Source organism: Pantherophis guttatus, chromosome 1, assembly GCF_059756535.1.
Source record: "Pantherophis guttatus breed Tessera chromosome 1, ASM5975653v1, whole genome shotgun sequence".
NCBI classification, from domain to species: Eukaryota; Metazoa; Chordata; class Lepidosauria; order Squamata; family Colubridae; genus Pantherophis; species Pantherophis guttatus.
Genome location: NC_142063.1, coordinates 349,240,915 through 349,260,844, shown reverse-complemented (window position 1 = coordinate 349,260,844; position 19,930 = coordinate 349,240,915). Strand labels below are relative to the sequence as shown.

Below are 19,930 nucleotides of genomic sequence, written 5' to 3'. Positions count from 1 at the left end.
CTGGAGGGCTCTAGGCAGCGGTCCAACAGGTAATGCTTGGCTTTTTCCTTCAGTCTTCTGTCAGGTCAGAAGCTGATTTCTTCAGTAACCAGGTTTACCGTTTTTGCAAACCCAACCCTGACTGAAATGGCCCAAGGCCTAGTTCCAACTTCTTTAAACTGGCCATTTTCCAACTGAAACTATTTGGACAGTGCAAGAGGGATGTGTGATCTGGCTCCTTTACACCCCCTGGATTCTGACCAACCCTCTCGCTTGGCTGACGGAGGGCCGGCTTGGAAAGAGGCGGCGGCTGCTTTAAGAGGGACCCCACAAAGCTGTAACCTGAAGCCTCTTGCCGTCCCTGTGCCCGTTATAAGCACCAGGCTCCCCCTGCCCTGCGCACACCGCCCTGCGGGCTGGCTGGAGAACAAGCAGCTGGTGAAGGTAAGGAGCGATTCTGCCTCCCTCAGGCCGGAGTCCATGCATGGGCATGTGTGTGCGTGTAGGTGAGAGAACTGGCACTAAGGAAAGCTGGGAGGGGGGGGGCAGGAAGCCCTCAAAGTCTCAGGCCCTCAAAGCCAGGCTGGTGGGCAGCCAACCCATCCCTGCCATGTACCTGGGCAAACCCTCTGGTGCCCAGCTGGCATACTGGCCAAAGGGTGGGTGCCTCCGCTCTGCAGCCAAGCAGCCCACCTTGGGAAAGAGACTGTGGGCTTTCCAACCTCTCTGCCCTCCTTGGCAGCTTTCGCCCTGGCTGATCACTTCAGGATCCCCAGGTCTCGTTTAACAGAATAAGAGTTAGAAGGGACCTTGGAGGTCTTCTAGTCAACCCCCTGCTCGAGCAGGAGACCCGATACCATTTCAGACAGATGGCCGTCCAATCTCTTCTCGAAAACCTCCAGTGTTAGAAGTACCCACAACTGCTGGAGGCAACTTCTGTTTCACTGGTTAACTGTCCTCACCGTTAGGAGGTTTCTCCTTAGTTGGTTGCATCTCTCCTCGATCAGTTTCCATCCATTTCTTCTTGTTCTGCCCTCAGGTGCTTTGGAGAATAGGGTGACCCCCCCTTCTTTGTGGCAGCCCTTTGAATATTTTTTGGGACCCCAAAACTTTCCCTCCACAGCCGAGGCTTTCTTCTGGAGAGGCAGGCTGGAGGAACAGCCGAGGCTCGCTTGCTTTCCTTGGGCTGTCTGCCGATGTCCAGATCTGGGCTAATTGAACCCAGATGTTGAGACTCATTCAAACCCAGTGGGACTCCAGAGGAAAAATCTGGAAACTCTGGCCTGGTGATGGCAACGAGGATCAAACCAGGATTCCAGGCCTGCCTTCCCTGCCCTGAGAGAAGCCTTCACGGAGCAACCCGATCTGCCACAAGGGCCTATTTTGGGCCTCGTCTCTCTCCCCAGGATTTCGAGGCAGATCCTTCTCCTGTTGTCAGGAGACGCAGCACCAGAGTTAATTGGAAGCTTGTGCAGATCGGCTGCCCTAGGATGGGCTCCCGTAATTGCAGGCTTCTGCTATTTCCACGTAGCCCTGGTGGCGCCAGCCTGGAGGGCTTTGGCTTTGGCCGAGGCTACGGTTTACCCTTTGGACACCGGGAGGCCTGGTGCTAGTTCATCCCTTGCAAACGGCAGGCAGATGATAGCCAGAAATTGGCCAACCTGCTCTCTGGTCCAGAAAAGCCTCTTTGTGTCTCCCGCAACACTGCCTGGCCCAGAAAGCAGCCCGGAAGCCAGAGATAAATTATGCCCACTTGCCTACAGCTACTGGGCAAGAAAGCCGGCCAGGTCTCAAGGCGGGGCTGCTCATGCCTTCCGAGACAATTCCTACTCAGAAACCCAGTCTAGGAAACGTAGAATGTAGCCCCCCCCCCCCTCCCCGGCCCACACTAACAAATGTAAACGTTCCTGTAAGAAAAGCACTTTGCAAACACTTTTTTCCCCCCACGGTGGCTTTGAGTGGAGCGGTGGGTCGTGTCCATAGGTTTCAGTATGGAGAAAGTGCACAAGTGGGAAGTCAGAAGAGCCACTCCTGCCAAGGCAGAGGATTTGAAGAGGAACCCTTTGGAATGAAGCTAAAGGGGCATCCGCTGTATTCAGGGCTGAAGTGACAATTCATCTCCCGCATCGAGAAAAGCTGGCAAGACTAAGAACTGAATTCTAAAATCCTCCCGTTGATTTATTTTGTTACTTGCTGCTTACAGGGAGAGAAGCAGGCTTGAGGCAGCTGACAGAAATAGCATAAAGGCAATTAACAAACGTAAAGCACAAATAAGATTAAACATCACAATAAAACGTTTGAGTTGAGCTGCTCAATCACTGAAACAAAACTGAATATCGTTCCACTAAGTTTAAATAGCTATTTAAAACTTAACGGCACTAAAATCAAACAGATAAATCAGAGCACGAGTCCTGGAGGCCCACATGAAATCCAGCTTTCAAAGGCGAAGCTTCTCTCTGGCCTCTCTGGGACTTCCAAAGGACCCAAAGCCTCTCTCAGACCCCCTGGCACGGAGAGCGAGAGGGGCACTTTCCAAAGTTGACAAAAAAACATTCGGTTGAAAATTACCATAGGCATGATATTTCCACCACACCCGTTTTTGGTTGGCTTCCCATGAGAAAGTGGAAAGCTTGGGGTTCCTCCCCACCCCCACCCCCGGAGAAAGCGCTTTGGGCTCGGTCCCCCCTGGAGAAGCTCAAGAGGGGGCTGCTTGCAAGAACCGCTAAGAAGCCTGTGGGCATGACTCATCCGGCCAGGGAGGCTGGAGAATCCTAAATGCCAGGCTTGCTTTTAAAAAGAGGAAGCATGGAAGTGCCAGGAGGTGCGCACCCCCCCCCCGCCGGCTGTAGGGTCAGGGAAAGCTGGAGAAAGGGGCAGAACTTGACCCAAAGGTGCTTTTTCCAAAAGGCAACTGACTTTCTTGGGTTTTTCTCTTTGAAACCATTTTGCTTCTCATCCCAGAAACCGAGGGAGAACTGAAGATGCTTCTTGGACGGGAAGCGAAACGTTTTCAAGGGGAATAAAACCCAAGAAAGTCCAGTCGCCTTTTGGAAAAGCCCCTTTGGGACAAGCGTGGGCCGGAGGGAGGGTGGAGACTCTCCCCAGACAGGGGCAGACCTCAGCCAGTGCGTTTGCCTATTTATTTCTTTAGAAAATTTCCTGGCCGCCCATCTTACTTGCGGTAACTCTGTCTGTCTGTCCCTCCTCCTTCCCCTCCCCCGCAGGTCCCACCATGAAACACCTGATGGTCCTCCTGGGGCTGGCCGCCCTGGCCGTCTCTGGCCAAAGCCAAGATGTGAGCCCTGCAAGCAGCCCCCAGGTCAGTTGGGGGTCTCCCAAACTGCAGAGACCAGCTTTCGGTTCAGGCTGGGAGTGGCTGGGGAGCAGAGGCTGGGGGACAGGCTGGATGGCCTTGAGGGATTCCCCCTTGCCATTCCACCCGGGGGTGGGCTACCTCGCAGTCCACGCAGGGTGCCCTTACTCCCCAGCAGAAAGACCACCTAGGCTGCTGTGATGGGTCCACCCTAAGTGAGCGCCCTGTGTGTCTCAAAGGAGCTGGACCCCGCCAGGGAAGCTGGGCAGCAGGAGGAGGAGGAAGACCCCTTCTACAAGAGCCCCGTCAACAAACTGGCTGCCGCCGTCTCGAACTTTGGCTACGCCCTCTTCCGCCAGCAGTCCGGCCAGACCCCCTCGGCTAATGTCCTGCTCTCCCCCTTCAGCGTCGCCACGGCTCTCTCGGCCCTCTCGTTGGGTGAGCTCCCCTCCGGTGCCGCCCGGGGCCAGGATCGTCCCCAGAGGGGACCTTAACAGGCTGCCCCCCCTCTCTCTCTGTGGCTGGCAGGTGCGGGCGAGCGGACGGAGGACGTGATCTCACGGGCCCTTTTCTACGACATGTTGGACAAGGCCAACCTGCATAGCACTTACAAGGAGCTCCTGGGCAGCATCGGTGCCCCCAGCAAGGGCCTGAAGAGCGTCTCCCGCCTGGTGATGGAGAAAAGTAAGCCTCCTTGGCCTTGGGGGGGGGCTCTGAGCACCCTTAGCCGCATCTCAGCCCCTGGCAGAAGAGCGGAGCCCCCCGGAGCCCCCGAGGGCTCAATTGGGCACTCTCTCCCCGCTCAGAGCTGAGAATGAGAATGGCTTTTGTGAACGAGCTGGAGAAATCCTACGGCTTCCGGCCCCGGGTGCTCAGCGGAAACACCCGGGCGGATATGCAGGAGATCAACCAGTGGGTGCAGCAGCGGACGGGTGGGAAAGTCGTCAGATTCCTGGGGGAGATCCCTGCCGGGCTCAGCATCCTCCTGCTGGGGGCTGCCTCTTTCAAAGGTACGTCTGCTCGCCTGGGGAAGGCCGGAGGGGAAGGGGTCATCTGAAGGGAGAGCTTCTTCCATTTGGCCTTTCCTTCCCCTCCGGCCACAGGGCAGTGGGCCACCAGGTTTGACCCCAAGCTGACCAAGCCTCAGGACTTCCACTTGGACGAAGACCGGAGCACCCGGGTGCCCATGATGTCGGCCCCCAGAGCCATCCTGAAATACGGCTTTGACTCTGAGCTCAACTGCAAGGTCAGCGACCAAGAAGGGGGGGTGCACGACTGGGGAAACATGGCTGCCTGGGGGCTTAACTGGCCTCTTTGCCCCTCCCCACAGCAACCTTGGGACAAGGGGGAAGCCGTTCTCTTCCTTAGCCCAGCAAACAGCTGTATTTGGGGCAGCTGCCTGCCCCAATGACATTTGGAGGTTGGGTACCCCCCCTGCAGCAGAGCCCCTCCCTCACCGGGAAGTCTGCCCGTGCAAGGGACACCAATTCCTGCCCCCCAACCGTGAGCGGCTGACACCCTCCCCTTCCCCTCCTGGGGGCGCCAAGCCGGCTCCTCCCCCGCCCACTCCGCCTTCCCCGGATGTTGCAGATCGCCCAGCTGCCCCTGGCCGGAGGGCTCAGCATCATGTTCTTCCTGCCCGAGACCCCCACCCAGAACTTCACCCTCATTGAGGAGAGCCTGACAGCCGAGTTCGTCCACGACATCGACAAGCAGCTCAAGACTGTCCAGGCTGCGCTGAGCGTGCCGCGGCTGAGGCTGGTGGCCGAGACAAGGCTGGGGGAGGTGCTTCAGGAAATGCGTACGTGCCCCGCGGGGGTCCTTTGACCGGAGGGTTCCTCTGAGGGTCTGGCCACAGGCCAGCCCTTCCACGGGACAAGGGTGGGTCCCCAAACGGCTGCTCTTCGCCATAGGAGCCATAGCAACGGTGGAGAGCCGTTCGTCCCTTGGGGGGGAACAGGGGGCTGAAGCGAGGCTCCCTCCTGACTACGGTCGGGAATGTCACTCGGCCTCCAGGCCTCAGGGGAGGAGGAGGCGGCGGCGGCAGCAGCCGGGCAGTAACGTCACTTTCTGGCCTGCAGGGCTCCAGGCTCTCTTCTCCACGCCAAACCTGGGCAAGATCTCCGCCAAGGCCCTCCGGCTCTCTCATGCGCATCACAAGGTGGCCTTGGAGCTCGGGGAAGATGGGGCCAGCGCCGTGTTCGCCTCAGAGACGGAGGCCGCTCGGCTGAACTTCCCCATCGTCTACACCCTGGACAGGCCCTTCCTGTTTGTGCTCTACGACAACGACACTGGCACCCTCCTCTTCATCGGAAAGATCCTTGAGCCTCAGCAGGCCTAGAGCGCTCCACATGGCCCCCGAGGCACAGGAGCAGAGGGGGGGGGGTCCTTGACTGTGTCCCACAGCTGGTTTTGCTTCCATGGTCCAATAAAAGAGCTTCTGCCTTAAAGAGCCTCCCAAGTGGCTTTTTCAATCTCCGGCCGATGGCGGAGAAACAGCAATGGGGGGAGAGGGAGGCAAGGCAGGGAGGGAAGAGGGGAAAGGCTCTTCCCATCACCTGTCAAGACCCCCTCAGCCGAGTCAACAAACGCAGCAGCCTCTTTTCCTTCCGGGCAATGATGCCCTTAAGTCTGGCACAGATCCAGGCCTGGCATCCTGGCAAGGCTGCGTGGGTGGTAAGGCCGTTGGATCCGGCAGACGCTCTTGGCCCCCGCTAGGTCCATCAGCAAGACGGAGCCCAAGGTGACCACTCTCTGCACACCGTCCAGCGATTTCTTGCTTTGGCCCTTAAAGGACGGCAGGAGGGGGTTCTCAAGCCCCTTCCTCGCAGTAGGCCCACTGAGGTATCCTCTCACAGCAACTCGCCTGCTGCTGCGGGGGCAGTTCGGAGCAGCCCCTCCAGGCAGGTCCTCATCTCTCGCAGCTCCTGCAGCTGATCGCTCTCTGTGCCCAGGTGCACCCTCAAAACCGCCTCGGCCCTCTGGACGGCCTGCAGAGCTTCGGAGACCAAGCGCCTAGCAGCCCCCCCCCACAGGCAGAGAGGGAAAAGGTTAACAGGCGAGCCAAAGGCCTGGAGCCCCTCCTGCACCCGATGGACCCCCAGGGTAGGCACCACCAGGCCTCGACCAGGGCTGCACCTAGCCAGTGGGGGCTGATTTCACATTTGGAGGGGAACTCAGAAAGGAGGTGGGGGTGGGCTAGGCTGGGAGGGAGCATCACAGCGAGGACACAATCCTGAGATGGCCAAATTCACCTTTGCACACTTTGCAATGTAAACAGATCAGTAAATTAACTCTCTCCTGCCACAGTCTGAACAGCCAGTCCCAGGGAAGAGGACAGGATTTCAAGAAGGGACTGAGGGCGGGTGCAGGGATGCCAGCTCAGCCCCAGAAGGCAGGAGCAAGTGAGAGAGGGAAAGAGAGGGGGGGGGCAGAAAACAGGCCAGGGCCCAACTGAGGTGACTTCTCTTCCCAAATACCCAAATATAAATCCGCCCCCACCCTCCTGCCAGAGGCCAGCCAGGAGGAGCCCCTCCCCAAAGGCTGGGGAGGGGGCAGTGTGCTCACCCGTTGAAGAGGACCTGGGCCAGTTTGAAGAGTTCCTGGCCGGCTTCAATGCTGGCGGGGCCAAAATGGGCCTCCACGGCGTGGATGCTCCTGTGCAGGTGCCCGGCCGCTTCCTGCCACCTCCCTGGGCCAAAGACAAGGAAGGCTATGAGCCAAGCAGGCGGATGGAGGAATGTTCTTACTTGATTACTCAAAGTGTTAATTACACAGCAAATAAAAGCGAGTCCAAACTCCAGGGGGTCCTGGACCCACCACCCTTAGTTTAGCGCAACCATTTGAAGCTACAATGGCACTGAAAAAAGGGACTTCTAATCAATCCTCACATTTACGACCGTCACAGCATCCTTAAGTCATATGATGAAAGTTTGGGCACCAGGCAACAGGCGTGTATTTACGATTCTTGCAGTATCTCCTGGGATCCTGTGGCTGACATTTGCCGCCTTCCTAAATTGGCTTCCCACAAGCAAGTTAATGGGGCAAGCGGGATTCGCTTAATGACCCCATGATTCACTTAACAACTGCAAATGTTAAGGGACCTGTTTAACATCCACGGCAAAAACGGTCGTAAAATCTGGCAGCCCATTTGAGCAGTCGCCTTGCTTAGCCACCAAAATTTTCACCCCAGTGGCAGTGGCAAGTCAAGGACTCCTCGGGGAGGAGCGGAGGGAGCCAAAGGGCCGGTCTCGTACCTGTTGCCGCGTGCACCTGGGCCAGGCGGTCCTCAATCTCGCCCATCCTCAGGTGCGCTGGAGACAGGAAGCTCTCAGCATCCAGCCGGCATTTCTGCAGCAGCTCCAGGGCCTGACCTGGGCATTCAGAAGGGAAGCAGAGCCTGAGGGGCCGTCTTGACCAGCGGACATCCCGAGAGACTGCCAGCCAGGGACGTCCCGATCTGGGCTAGGCAGCAGGAAGGGTTGCCCAGCCTCCACAGGGCAGCCGGATGGGCCGAGGGCAAAATGTCTGAAGTTTGCCAAATGTCTTGAGTCAAAAAAGAGGGAGGAGAAAGATGCGTCCCTCTCCATTCATTCCTTCTCCCCTCTTTTGCCCACCTCTCACTGCCAGTCGGCCTTCCCATGGGGCTGGCATGGAACACTGAAGCTCTTCTGGTGCAGCTGTTTAGTGCTGCGAACAGCCCTGGCACGGAGATGGGCGTGCAGGGAACAGAACTCATCCTGGGCAGAATTCAAACTGGGGCTGGAGCAACCCTGGAAGGCCAGCCTTGCAGGCGGAGCAGAAGGTCTGTGGCTGAAGGCTGCTCACCTCTTACACCTCTTGGGAGAGGAGGGGGCACGGAGAATGCCTTGCCCCACTTGGCACGACCCTGCAATGGCCATTCCCAGGGCAGGGCAGGGCAGAACTTCCTCAAGCGGGGAGGCCGGAGCAAGGCTGCCTCTGCACCCCGCACCTCTGCTGGGCCTGGTGGGAAAGCCCCACATGAGCTGTCTGAAACAGCCCCATATCCCCCAACCGCTTCCTTTTTCTTCCAGTCCAAGCCCATGCAGTGGGGGGGACGGGACGGATGGACGACGGGTGTGCTCTTGCTTTCCACAGCGCCCCTTCCCCCAATAACTCTGCCCTTCCCACCCCCCGAGCGAAGGGGTTGCGAGGCCCTACTGCTACCCACCTTTCTTTAACAGCTCTAAAAAGAGACACCCCCCTCCTCCCTGGGAGACACCATGGATGGAGAGCTGGGGAGGGGGTGGGGCTCCAGGCCAGGCTTCCTGGTTGGGCGAGAGATGGAGAGGCCGCTGGCACTCTGCAGGATGCAGGACGTTGCGAGGGGCCCGGTGGCTGAGGGCAAGGAGCTGCTCTGCAGCCCAAGGCGACCCCCCCACAGTCAGAGAGAAGTAAGTGGGGGGGGGGGGCGCTCTGAAGGAAAAATGTTCTCCCTGCCCAGTGAGGTGAGCGGCTGCTGCTCTGTGCAGAAACTCTGGCAAAGGAAGCCGGACATCAGGAGGCTAAACTGGTACCTGGGGCAGCAGGTGCAACCCAGGTGGTCCCGTTGGAAGCACCTGTCTGGGCACGCTGGCACGGGCACACCTGCCCACCATCAAGAGGCCTGGAGCTACCCAGCTGTGGCTCAGCTGGGCTGCTACGTACACTGCTTACACATGTGCACACGCACTCCAGGTGTGCTCTCGGCCCCTCTGGATGCTGAGTCTCTGCACCGTCCCAGGTATTCTGAACCCCCTCATTACCCCCCCCCAAGAGGAAGCCAGCACATGCCCAGAGAGCCCCCACCCACCCACGGCATAGATCACCCCTGGCCTTCTTGGTGGGGGGGGGGGGGAGGAGTCCCTTTGCTTGAGAGACTGCAGGCGGCGTTCTTGGGAGGCTTCCCAGGCTCAGGTTTCTCTTTCTCTAATGGATTCAAGATTTTGTTTTTTTTAAATATTGGTTGCCTACTGCCACCCGGGATGTACATAAAGATGGGCAGTTTTATAAATTTTCTAAGTGTAATTTTTTCTATATTTGGAGATGCAAGATGGTTTAAGGTGGTTGATCTGTTACACTGGGAGTCGGGCACTCTGTTTATGCTCTTGAGGCAGCCGATGCTGTCGATTGATGCTGCAGTTCGCTTAGAGACTTGTTTGAACTTCACTTTGGCCGTTTTAAAGCCGGAGGGAGGGACCTGGCTGCAAGGGACGCATCCAGCTAGTGTGAGACAGGCAACACCCCCCCCCCGTAGCTGTTTCTTCCCCCTCCTCACAGTCCTTCCCTTTGCAAGGGCCGGTCCCGGCCCAAGGCTGGCCTAACTTCTCCAATTGTTTAATTTTAATTTTAATTTTAAATGGGGTATTTTAATTGTTGGGCCAAATTGTTTAATATATTTTAAATTGCTTTTAAATTTTTGTATTCTATGTTTTTTACCTTTGGCTGTTCACCGCCCTGAGTCCTTCGGGAGAAGGGCGGTATATAAATTTAAATTTAAATATAAATATAAATAAATAAATAAAGGTGGGCTGGGGCAAACGTTGCAGGTCTGGACTGCAAATCCAGGCAGTCATTAGATGGCAGAAAAGAATTTTTCTCCTGGATTTCTTGTGCCATAAAGACTGGCAGGAAGAGGCTTGCTCTGACATACCCACAGCTTCTTGGCAGCAGCTCCCAGGCCCAGCCCTCAATTTTGCCTAATGCAGCCTGGAATCCGGCTGACGGGACTTTCAGAAGGCAAGGTTGGGCTCCCCTTATCAAAGCTTTGGGCTTTTTAAAAAAAGCATTTTTTAAAAAAAAATCCACTGCAGCCCTATTACTTGCTTACACAAATAATTCACATAAATATTTAATAAAACGAAGTAAATAAAATTTACTTATGGCAGGCTGGTGGTGAGGGCAGCAGGCTAGAAAGTTGGAAATCAGGAGTTCCTGCCCATCTTAGAAGAGAAAATTTCTGGCTCAGGGTGGAACTGTGGGATCCTTGGTGCTCTCTGAGTTTCGTACGGTAGACATTCGTTTGGAGACATTTCATGACCCAATTAGATAACAACATCAGTGCCCTGAAGATGTTACCCAGTTTGAAACGTCTGCAAGAAATCCACTCAGCCCAGAGAACATCAAGGACCCTCAGTTCACCTTAGGCAGGAAAGCCAGCGGGACGACCCTCTCTTAGCCCAACCAACCTCACAGGATTGTTGTGGAGTGGGAGATTAGAGAAGGAAGGAAGATTAGTTATGTTTGCTGCCTCGAACAACTTATAGACACATGTGGCGATGATGCCACATTCTCCTGGGCGCCCTGGAGCCTCTGCTCAGGAGTCTTTTCGGCCTTTAAAAGGGCACCAGGACACAGACCGGGGGGGGGGAGGGGGGCAGGGAGAGGGGGCACACCTGGCTTGCCGTGCTCCAGGAGCTCCTCGGCTGACTGGGTCAAGTGCTGAAGACGAAGCAGCCGGTAGTGGAAGTCCTCCTCGGGGACCAGGTGGTCGCAGGTCTCACCTGAGCAGCGGAGGATGCCTCTCCCCTAGGAAGACCAGGAACAGGTCAGGGACAGGCTGGCTCGCTGGCCAAACGCTTCTGACGGCCGGGCCCTCTGTGCTTGGCACCCAACATATCTGGGCTCGCAGGTGGTGGGTGGGAGCTTGGCCTTCTCACCTGCAGCAGCACCTGGGCAGACTCACCTGCATGGGCCTCTGGCAGGCCAGACAGTGGAAGAGGCTGGCCTCGGGGGCGTCACTGGGCTGCAGCTCCTCCAAGCAGGCCTGGCAGTGGCACTCAAAGAAGTACTGCTCCATGAGCCGCCTGCGCCTCTCGGTAGCCCCCATTCGGCACCTGTGGGGCCCTACAAGAAAGAGGGGGTAAGGGGGGGGGTCGACTCAGCTGTTTTCTGATAAAAAGGGCCTTCTCCGTGGCAGCTCCCTCCCTCCCTGCAGAGGTAAAACTGGCGCCCACCGTGACACTTTTTCAAAAGGCCCTGAAGAGGGGGGGGTGTTCTGGCGATGGGCCTGGGGGCTCCTGGGGGATAAGGAGCCCACCAAGCATCTGCCCTGGTTGTTGTCGCCAGAGGGCGTAGATGAGGGGTCATTGGGGTCTTTATTGGTGTTTCTGTAAGCTGCCCAGAGTCACCATGAATGGGTGAATTGGGCAGCTGTGTAAATGTTTCTAATAGGCATGTTAATAAATAAATAAAAACAGGGAATCCTGCCAGGAATTCCAATATTCCAATTTAGGGCCACAGTTTGCTCCTCACCAACAATTTACCCTTAACAATAATCAGTACCTGCCCCCCACACCACCCCCAGGAAAAAAAATCGTTTCAATTTGCCAGGTAGGAAAATCACTCTAGAGGAGGCGTTGGCAGCTGCAGCATTATAACCACCGGGACAAGAGGCGGCATTTATCACCAACTGGGGCCCAATTTCAGCCAGGGAGGCAGAGCAGAGGGCAGCCAACGCACATCTGGAGAACGGCCGCTCCTAATGCCGGTGCGATACACAGCTCCCCGTCCAAGGGCTGCTTTGTGTGAGCTAGGAAATCCGCCCTGCCCCCCTTTTTTTGGCGGGGGGGGCGCGAGCAGAAGTGAGATACTGATACCCATTTAAACATTTATCTCTCGCTGATGGTTTTATTGAGTTCTCAAATTTGCTCTCAAACCAAAATTAATGGAAACCAGAATCATAAAATCACAGCCCAGCTAATACTTTTGATGCCCCAAGATGATGTATACCGCCCTGAGTCCCGCAGGAGAAGGGTGGTATAGAAATAAAATAAAATAAATAAAATAAATAAATTAGATTTTAAGTTGCTGCAGTGTGATTTTCCAGGGGGCTTCCAATAACCTTCGAGGAACAAACAAACCCTCCCCCCAAGGTTTCCAGGTGCAGTTGCAAAAACTCTCGATTCCCCACAACGGGTGATGGGAGAGGTGGGGAAGAAAAGGGAAGGCGAACAGGGGCTCCGGGTCTGCCCTAGAAGACAGTCTTCAGCTGGTGCAGAAGGCAACAGTGCAGGCAGCTCTCTGTGCCCCAAGAACTGCCCACGTTATTCCTCTGCTATGTTTCCTGCTGGGTCCCTGTCCTGGCGCTGGTTTTGACCTTGAAAGCCCCACCTGACGCGGGATCCAGTTATCCGAGCGTCTCTCTGCCTCTGCCCGATTATCCTACTTCTGCTGTCATTCCTGGCAGGAGAGGCACGCTGGGAGTCCCATCGGAGAAGGAGCCCCATTTGGCTGCTCCTAACCTGCTGGCCCTTTGGGCCCCCCAAGACTGCTTTTGCCATCGGGACCGAGGGTCCCCTGGAAGTGGGCAGCCTCTTAAATGGCTGCGTTGTGTCTAACTGTATAGGCAGCACACTCCCCATCTTTTTATTATTATTTCATTTCATTTCATTTCATTTATTCGAATTTCTATACCGCCCTTCTCCTTTCGGACTCAGGGCGGTGAACAGCCAGATAAAAAACATCTATACAAACATCACAGTTAAAAAATAAAGTTAAAATAATTTATAAATTTGGCCCATAATTTAAAACTTGTCAATTAAGATAAATATTAAAATTTTAAAACTAACCCTAAAATCAGGACAGACCGGCTAGCTGAAAAAAATAAGTTTTTAGGGCCCGACGAAAAATCCGGAGGTCGGAGATCACTCATATCTCTGGGGGTAGATTGTTCCATAGGGCAGGTGCCGCCACAGAGAAGGCTCTCCCCCTGGGGGTCGCCAGCCGGCATTGTCTGGCCGACGGCACCCTGAGGAGGCCCTCTCTGTGGGAGCGAACCGGCCGGTGGGAGGCTATTGGTGGCAGAAGGCGGTCCCGTAAGTACCCTGGCCCTAAGCCATGGAGCACTTTAAAGGTGATCACCAACACCTTGAAGCGCACCCGGAAGTCCACCGGAAGCCAATGCAGCTCGCGCAGGAGAGGAGTCACATGGGAGCGCCCAGTCGCTCCCATAATCCCCCGCGCAGCCGCATTCTGCACCAGTTGGAGCCTCCGGGTGTACCCCAAGGGGAGCCCCATGTAGAGAGCGTTATTATGGGCTTCTATTCTAAACTGTTTTTTGTTGGCTTCAACAGTTGTTCAGCTTGTGTTTCAATTACGTAAACCGGCCAAAGCCACACGCAGGCAAGAGGAGAGCCGTCCAGATTCAATAAAAATGACTGCATGACGGTCAGAGGGCATTGAGCCGAGAGTTTAATGAAAGCCTCAGACCAGCCCCTCCCTCGGTCCCAAGATAAAGGGGGAAGAGAAGCCCTTTCAGAGTCGCCCCAGCTTCCCCACCAACGTGGTCCTGACTCACGGGGCCTCGGTTTCTCCCTCGGGGGATGCCTGGAGGGCCAGCACCCATTCACTCACCGTAGCAGTGGAGCAGCTCCTGCCCACGAGGAATGGGGCGCAGGGCCCTGACTTCCACTGTGCAGCCAGTGAAGGCCACACTGGTGTTGGGGTCGCAGGAGTGGTTCAGCAGGCTGAGAGCTGGGAAGAAGCCCGTGGCCAAGCGCACCTGCCCACTGCCGGCCACCAGCCCGTCTTCTGGCCCTGGGAAGAGAAGAGTAAAACTGGAGGCCGAGGTGCCCCGTTAACCCCTGCAGCCCCTGCTTCCCCTACGAGGGACCACAACGCCTCCTCCACTGACCTGATGGGCGCACGGTGGTCACAGCCTGGCCGTTGCACTGCAGCTGCAGGACGTGACGCAGCATGGCCTCCCCCAAGACTTCCAGCGCAGTGGGGCCCTCCTCCTTCTCCACGGCCCCCGGCTCTTCCCTCATGGCCCCCCCTGCAATCCAGGCTTCCAGGCCGGCATCCTCCAGCGCCTGGCACAAAGCTGCTACGCTCAGCCCACAGAGGAACCTGAGGCTGGGGCTGTGCCGCTCCGTGTGTGGCAGAAGGCTGAAGATGGCCTGGTAGGAGCCGCTGTACCGTCCGTCGGCCTCACAGCCAGGAATGGGCAAGGCGTCCTTCTCTGCAGCCGCTGCCACGGCCGGGGTGTCCCCCTCCTGCGACTGGGCGACCAAGGCCTTCACCTGGGCAAAGCCGGCCACCAGCACGGTCCGGAAGGCCACGTGGCAGAAGACGCCCAGTGCCAGCAGCAGCCCCCCGAGGGCACATTCTGCCCAGTGATAACTACTCCATGCCAGCTGGGCACAGGCAGGGCTACAGTACCTGCTGTAGCTGCACCCTCGGCAGGGCACGGAGGCCAGTAGCGGGCGCAGGCAATGGTGGCAGTGGAGGTCCGGGTTGTCCAGCTGGCTGTCCTGCAGGGCCTGGGTGGTCCCTCCCAGCAAGAGGCTCTGCCCGGGACAGAGGACACTGGCGAAGGCCGCTTCCCTCACTAACAGCTTCCCAGGAGGAAGATCCTCAGCGGCAACTAAATGGCGCCCTTTGCAGCTGGAAAAGCCCAGTCTCACGGCCACTGAGGCGCCAGAGATGCGGCCGCTCTCCTCCCAGGGCTCCGGGTCCTGTGGAGCCTGGCCAGGCACAGCAGGCGGGCAAAGGGAGGTCCCGCTCTCACCGGCTCTGCCCTTCAGCTGATCCAGCCGGCCCAGCAGCATCCGATGACGGGCAGCCTCTGGCCTATGGTCCGCGGAGAGGCTCTCCTGCACACTGCGGAGGGCACCTGCCGCTTCCTGCAGCCGGCCCAAAGACAGCAGACACTCGGCCCTGCGCAGCTGGATCTTGGGCAGCAGCTTTTCCGGGCAGCTCCCCGCCTGCTGCGCCCGTCCAATGTCCTCCAGGCAGACCTGCAGAGAGGAAGTCAGGTGTACTGTTTTCCAGAGAGGGGCCTGGTGGAGTCACCTCAGACGCTCCCTTGCTCGGCCATGGGGGGAATGCATGGCTAAAAATGGCTTCCTCCTCTAGCCCTCCCCCCCCCTTGCCGGAGGGAAGAAAGAGCCTGGAGGCCGGATGGGAGGGAGGAGAAAGTGACAGCTGGTGGGCAAGGCAAGGACTGGGTAGCTTCTGCTGGGCTTAGCCCCACTTACAGGTAAGCCCTCGGCTTAAAATCACTTGTTTAGCGACTCACATTGGCACCCCCCCCCTTGGTCATATGACTTCTGGCAAGCAAAGTCAGCGGGGGAAGCTGGATTTATTTAATGATGTGTGATTCACTTAACAACCGTGGCAAAAAAAAAAAGGTTGCAAAAAATGAGTGCAATTTACTTAACAACTGCCTTGCTTAGCAACGAAAATTCTGGTCCCAGCTGTGGGCCTGTAATTTCCTTCACTTCCCTCCTTCCTGCATGTTGCCTTCACCTGCGCCCCCACGTATAGTGGAGGGGTCCCTGGGACGCAACCCACTACCAGGCCATGAGCTGTTCAGAACCGGGCAGCCCAAAGCAGCGGACAGGAGTGCGTATCCCCACTGGTGCGAGCAGTGGCACTTGCCCCCCACTTGCGCAAAATCATCCCCCCCCGCCAGTCCACAAAGCCAGGAAGATTGGTGGAACTCTGCAGTAGTGCATAGCCAGAAGAGAAGATTGGGCGCTCAAATCCCCCAAGCCTAATTTTCCACTCGCTTAGTTGCCTCCCCTCACTGACCCCCCCATGTCCAACCAAATTCAAGCAAGACCAGTTCTGGGCTGGTTGACCTTGGAGCTCTTCTTGGAGAGTTAGAGTGAACTTTCCTTTCCCTCTGAGCCTCCCCCCTCCCATCTGCGCCCCCCCCCCCCGGTTCATGGCACCCGGTACTGACTGACTGCGAAGAGCCAGCCTGAGGGGGCAGCTGCCATTACTTGGAAATGCTCCTTTCTCCTGGCAGATAAAGCACCTTTAAAGCAGAAAGAATATGCCTTTACCTCTGCTTCTAGGAGGGAAGCACTCTGAACTCTGAGCAAAAGCAACTCATTAAACTCACCTCAAACTGACCAAGATGGAAAAGGGCCGCAGAGCGATTGGCGTAACAGATGGCCATTTCTGGGCTGCCAGCCTCCGTATGGGACAAGGCCTGCAAGAACCAAAGGCAGAGGGGACGTGGCAAAGGCGGCACCAGCGTGTCACAGCTCAGATTGGTCACACTGTGGTGGGATGCAGTCTGGATTCCCAGAGGGAGGGGCTGCATTCCTTCCCCCTGCGCTACCCGCTCCCTCTCTGACCATCTTTTAATTCATGTTATTGTACTTGTATTGTTTCTTTTTATTGTCTCATTGCTTTGCTAATGTTAGCTTCACATTTTTTATCGTTTTTCCCATTTTACTGTTGTAAGCTACCCAGAGCTGCCCCATGGCAAGATGGGCAACTACATTGAAGCCGTGTTTCTGCCCTTGGCAAGTTGAAGATGGGTGGACTTCAACTCCCAGAATGCTGGCTGGGGAATTCTGGGAGTCCACACATGTTCAACTTGGCCCGGTTGAGGAACATTAAACAAATAAATGCATGAATTCCAGAAGGCAAAGAAAGCAAAACTTAGTCTGATGGGAGAAAGAGAGTTAAAGACAGCTCCCCACTAGCAATTTTCAGAGTGTATTCACAGTGATGTAAGTACAGTGGTATCTTGGTACCCAACTACTTTGAAAATCATCAAATTTGATAACGCATTCTGACGTGAACATTTTGTCCCACTACTCAACGCACAAGCTAAAACTTGTTGGTGTCGGTTGCCTTGTGAGTCACACTACTCATTGTCCCGAGACCATGTAATGACAAATACCAAAGTACCAATGTAGTTGCTTCAGTTTGGCAAGATTCTGTCTACAGGTGAGGAACAATAAAGGAAACCGCTCAGAAGTTACCAATGTGTGTCTTTCTTGATTTTTAGGGCCTGACCCACAAGGACACACACACACACACCCTCTACAGGAATGGCAGAGGTCAGGATCTCTTCATTTGGGTTTATCAAGGCTGTGGCCCTACATGCAATTGGGGAGGGGTCTAGAGCAGGGCTGTCAAATGCAATTGGGGAGGGGTCTAGAGCCGGGCGGATGAGTCACATGCTGCCACGGCCACCCGTTTTAGTGAAGGGAAAGGGGATATATCATGTGACGACGACATGAGTTTGACACCCCTGGTCTAGAGTAAGATTCATGCCTAGATGGTAGAGGTCTCCACTCCATGAGTTGCAGGTGATGCCCGCTGCACGGGGTTTGCCCCTCACCTTGGGACCGAGGCTCTCTAAACACTGGCACTCAGATGATGATGATAACAACAACAACAACAATGCTCTTTATGGCCCAACAATCAAAGTTACTTATAGGTGATTTTATTTCACAGAACCCAAAACTGCATGAAGCTGCTGGGGGAGTCTGGTATCGGTAGTCCTCGACTTACGATCACAATTGAGCCCAACATTTCTGTTGCTAAGTGAGATAACATGTGTCCCATTTTATGATTTTTCTTGCCTCAGTGCTTCAGCGAATGACTGCAGTTAAATTAATACAGTTAAGTGAATCTGGTTTCCCCATTGACTTTGGTTATAAGGCCAAAAAAGGGGATCAAATGATCCTGGAACTTTGCGACGGTCATAAATAGGAGTCAGTTGCCAAGTGTCTGAACTGTGATCACACGACCGTGGGGATGCAGTGACGGTGCTGAAAAACGGTCCTCTTTTCTCAGTGCAGAGGGTAAACGTTAATGGTCACTAAGTGAACTGTTGTAAGTCGAGGACCTCCAGCACAAGGGGGAGCAGCATTTCCATTCGCTAGGCAAGGCGGTCGTTCAGGGAGCCATCCCCCGTTTCTTCGCCACGGTCGTTAAGCGAACCCCGTGGTGGTTAAGCGAGCCGGGCTCTCCCTCCGCCCCCCCCCATCCCCGGACTCTCCGCTTACCCGGGAGTAGAGCGCGGCGGCCGCCCGGTGCTCCCCGGCCCGGAATCGCCGGTTGCCCTCCTGCCTGCAGGGCTCGGCCAGCCGGGGCTCCTTCCGCACCGAGAGGCGGCGGGCCAGGCGGCGCAGGCAGCCCCCCCCCTCCTCCTCCTCCTCCTCCTCCTCCTCCTCGGGGGTCCTGGGGGGGGAGGGGAAGAGAGTCAGGGAGAGGGAAAGGGGGGGAGGGGGAAGGGAGGGGGCGGGGAGGGGGCGGGGCTCACCGGAGGGGCAGGGCGGCGGCGGCCAGGCGGAGCGTCTCCCGGGGCGACCGCGCGCGGACCAGCTCCTCCCTCCGCGGCGCCCCCAGAGACCCCCACAGGCGCCCCGCCCGCGCCCGCCACTCCTGGCCCGGCAGCAGCTCCATCCTCCCGGCAGGCCCCGCGCCAGGGGAAAGGGGCGGGCCGCTACGCGCCCCTTTCGGCCAATCGGGGGCGCCGGCGGGGGGCACGTGGCGGCGGTGGCGGGGGGAGGGAGAAGGGGCGGGGCCTGCTGAGCGCGCGCGGGAAGAGGAGGAAGGCGGGAGGGGCAGGAGGCGGGATGGCGTCGCTGCCCAGGCTGAGCGGGGGCTCCATCGCGGTGAGCCAGCCGGGCCCGTCCCGGGGGAAGCGGGGAGTGGGGGGGGGCTCCCGGGCGCCGCCCCCGCCGACTCTCTCTCTCTCTCTCTCTTCCCCCCCCCCACAGGCCATGCTGCTGCAGGCGGAGCCCGTGGAGAGGCCGGTGCTGCAGCTGATCGTGAGTAGCCGCCCCTCCCCCCAGCCCCCCCCCGAGGGAGAGACAGAGGCCCCCCCACCCCCCACCCCACCCCGCCCCCACAGGCGGTCCTCGAGTTACGGCCGCTCCTTTAGGGACCGCTCGGAGCGGCAACAACATGAAATAAGTTTTCACACTTAACGACCCTTACAGCATCCCCCACGGTCACGTGATCAGAATTTGGCAACTGGCCTGTAGTTACGACGGTTTCAGTGTCCGGGGCGTCACGTGATTGATTCCCTTTTGCGACCATGGGGAAGCCAGATTCACTTAACATTCCTGGCAGGAAAGGTCGTAAAATGAGGGAAAACTCACTTAACAACTGTCTCTCTTAGCAACGGAAATTTTGTGGCCACAAGCCAAGGACTGTCTATGTATTCGGAGTGCTGGGTCCAGTTTTCGTCCGTAGGGCTGATTTTGGCCTGAGCTGGGCCAGGGGGGCAGCCAGAGGGACGAGGAGGCGCCTTCCCTGCCCCAGAAGGCATCCCTGAGCTTGGGAAGAGGCAGCCGGGCTCTTCTTTGCCCTCTTGGCTGGGAAGGAGCCTCCCTGGCTGAGCCAGGTGTGTTTTCCCCCCCAGACCATCCGCCCCATCTCCACTGGAAACGGGCCCCCTCGCTACCGGATGCTGATGAGTGACGGCGTCAACACCCTTTCCTGTAAGCACCAAGATGCCTTGAGGGGCTTCAGAGTGAGAATTGGAGGTTGTGAAGGATCAGTACGTGGTTGCAGCAAAATTCTGTGTGTGCGTGTGTGTGCACGCGCGGGGGTGGGGGAATAGCAGTCTCGGGGGCTGTATCACCCAGGAAGATCTCAGGCTTTTTGGATTCCTACTCCACCTTCCTACTCTGCTGAGGACTCAAGGAAGCTGTGGTTCAAACCACAAAACTTTTCATAAAGTTCAGACTGATTAAAATCATTAATCGTTTTCTCAAAGCACCTTGGATAGAAGGGCTGATGGTTGCCTGAGGCCCTTAGTGGGAACTGCCACTGCAGGAGGCCTATAAATGTAATATGTAACTGCCAAGGGCTCCTGGGGCCAGGGATCTGCTGAACCACGGGAAGAGCTCCAGGAAGAGGAGCCACTTGCCTCAGCCA

At 56.8% G+C, this 19,930-nt stretch overlaps 3 protein-coding genes across 5 annotated transcripts in view; 2 read left to right on the top strand and 1 right to left on the bottom strand.

Moving 5' to 3' along the window:
- The first annotated feature begins 397 nt into the window (after positions 1–397).
- On the top strand, positions 398–5,742 carry SERPINF1 (serpin family F member 1). The gene is made up of 8 exons (XM_087890802.1): positions 398–423; positions 3,204–3,298; positions 3,532–3,730; positions 3,821–3,976; positions 4,099–4,302; positions 4,396–4,538; positions 4,883–5,093; positions 5,374–5,742. Exons 2-8 carry the CDS (start codon positions 3,212–3,214, stop codon positions 5,631–5,633), a joined length of 1,260 nt encoding a protein of 419 aa, XP_087746928.1. The 5' UTR covers positions 398–423; positions 3,204–3,211; the 3' UTR covers positions 5,634–5,742.
- Positions 2,133–18,461, bottom strand: SMYD4 (SET and MYND domain containing 4). Of its 2 annotated transcripts, XM_087890775.1 has the most exons (10): positions 18,306–18,461; positions 18,049–18,223; positions 16,143–16,232; positions 13,926–15,030; positions 13,646–13,828; positions 10,977–11,137; positions 10,687–10,819; positions 7,549–7,665; positions 6,860–6,983; positions 2,133–6,307 (listed from the first exon to the last, which is right to left on the bottom strand). In XM_087890775.1, the coding sequence occupies exons 1-10, from the start codon at positions 18,446–18,448 to the stop codon at positions 6,145–6,147; spliced, it is 2,394 nt and encodes a 797-aa protein (XP_087746901.1). In that variant the 5' UTR covers positions 18,449–18,461; the 3' UTR covers positions 2,133–6,144. The 2 variants fall into 2 exon arrangements, with proteins under 2 accessions (XP_087746901.1, XP_087746906.1); XM_087890780.1 differs by lacking the exon at positions 16,143–16,232.
- The window catches only part of RPA1 (replication protein A1), a 23,105-nt gene continuing 21,615 nt past the window's right edge, over positions 18,441–19,930 (top strand). The window contains exons 1-3 of one of the 2 annotated variants that reach the window (XM_034424489.3): positions 18,441–18,660; positions 18,766–18,816; positions 19,413–19,491. In XM_034424489.3, coding sequence (XP_034280380.2) covers positions 18,622–18,660; positions 18,766–18,816; positions 19,413–19,491 — 169 coding nt within the window. In that variant the 5' untranslated portion in view covers positions 18,441–18,621. The remainder of the gene's footprint in view (positions 18,661–18,765; positions 18,817–19,412; positions 19,492–19,930) is intronic. The other variant, XM_034424490.3, reaches the window with a different exon arrangement.

Coding starts and splice junctions, on each gene's coding strand:
- SERPINF1 (XM_087890802.1), top strand. CDS start 3,212: ATGAAACACCTGATGGTCCTCCTGGGGCTGGCCGCCCTGGCCGTCTCT. Junction 3,977..4,098: donor CCGCCTGGTGATGGAGAAAA/GTAAGCCTCCTT, acceptor CTCCCCGCTCAG/AGCTGAGAATGAGAATGGCT. Junction 4,303..4,395: donor GGGGGCTGCCTCTTTCAAAG/GTACGTCTGCTC, acceptor CTCCGGCCACAG/GGCAGTGGGCCACCAGGTTT.
- SMYD4 (XM_087890775.1), bottom strand. CDS start 18,448: ATGGAGCTGCTGCCGGGCCAGGAGTGGCGGGCGCGGGCGGGGCGCCTG. Junction 11,138..13,645: donor GGAGCTGCTCCACTGCTACG/GTGAGTGAATGG, acceptor TCTTTCTTGTAG/GGCCCCACAGGTGCCGAATG. Junction 6,308..6,859: donor GCCCAGGTCCTCTTCAACGG/GTGAGCACACTG, acceptor GGGGGCTGCTAG/GCGCTTGGTCTCCGAAGCTC.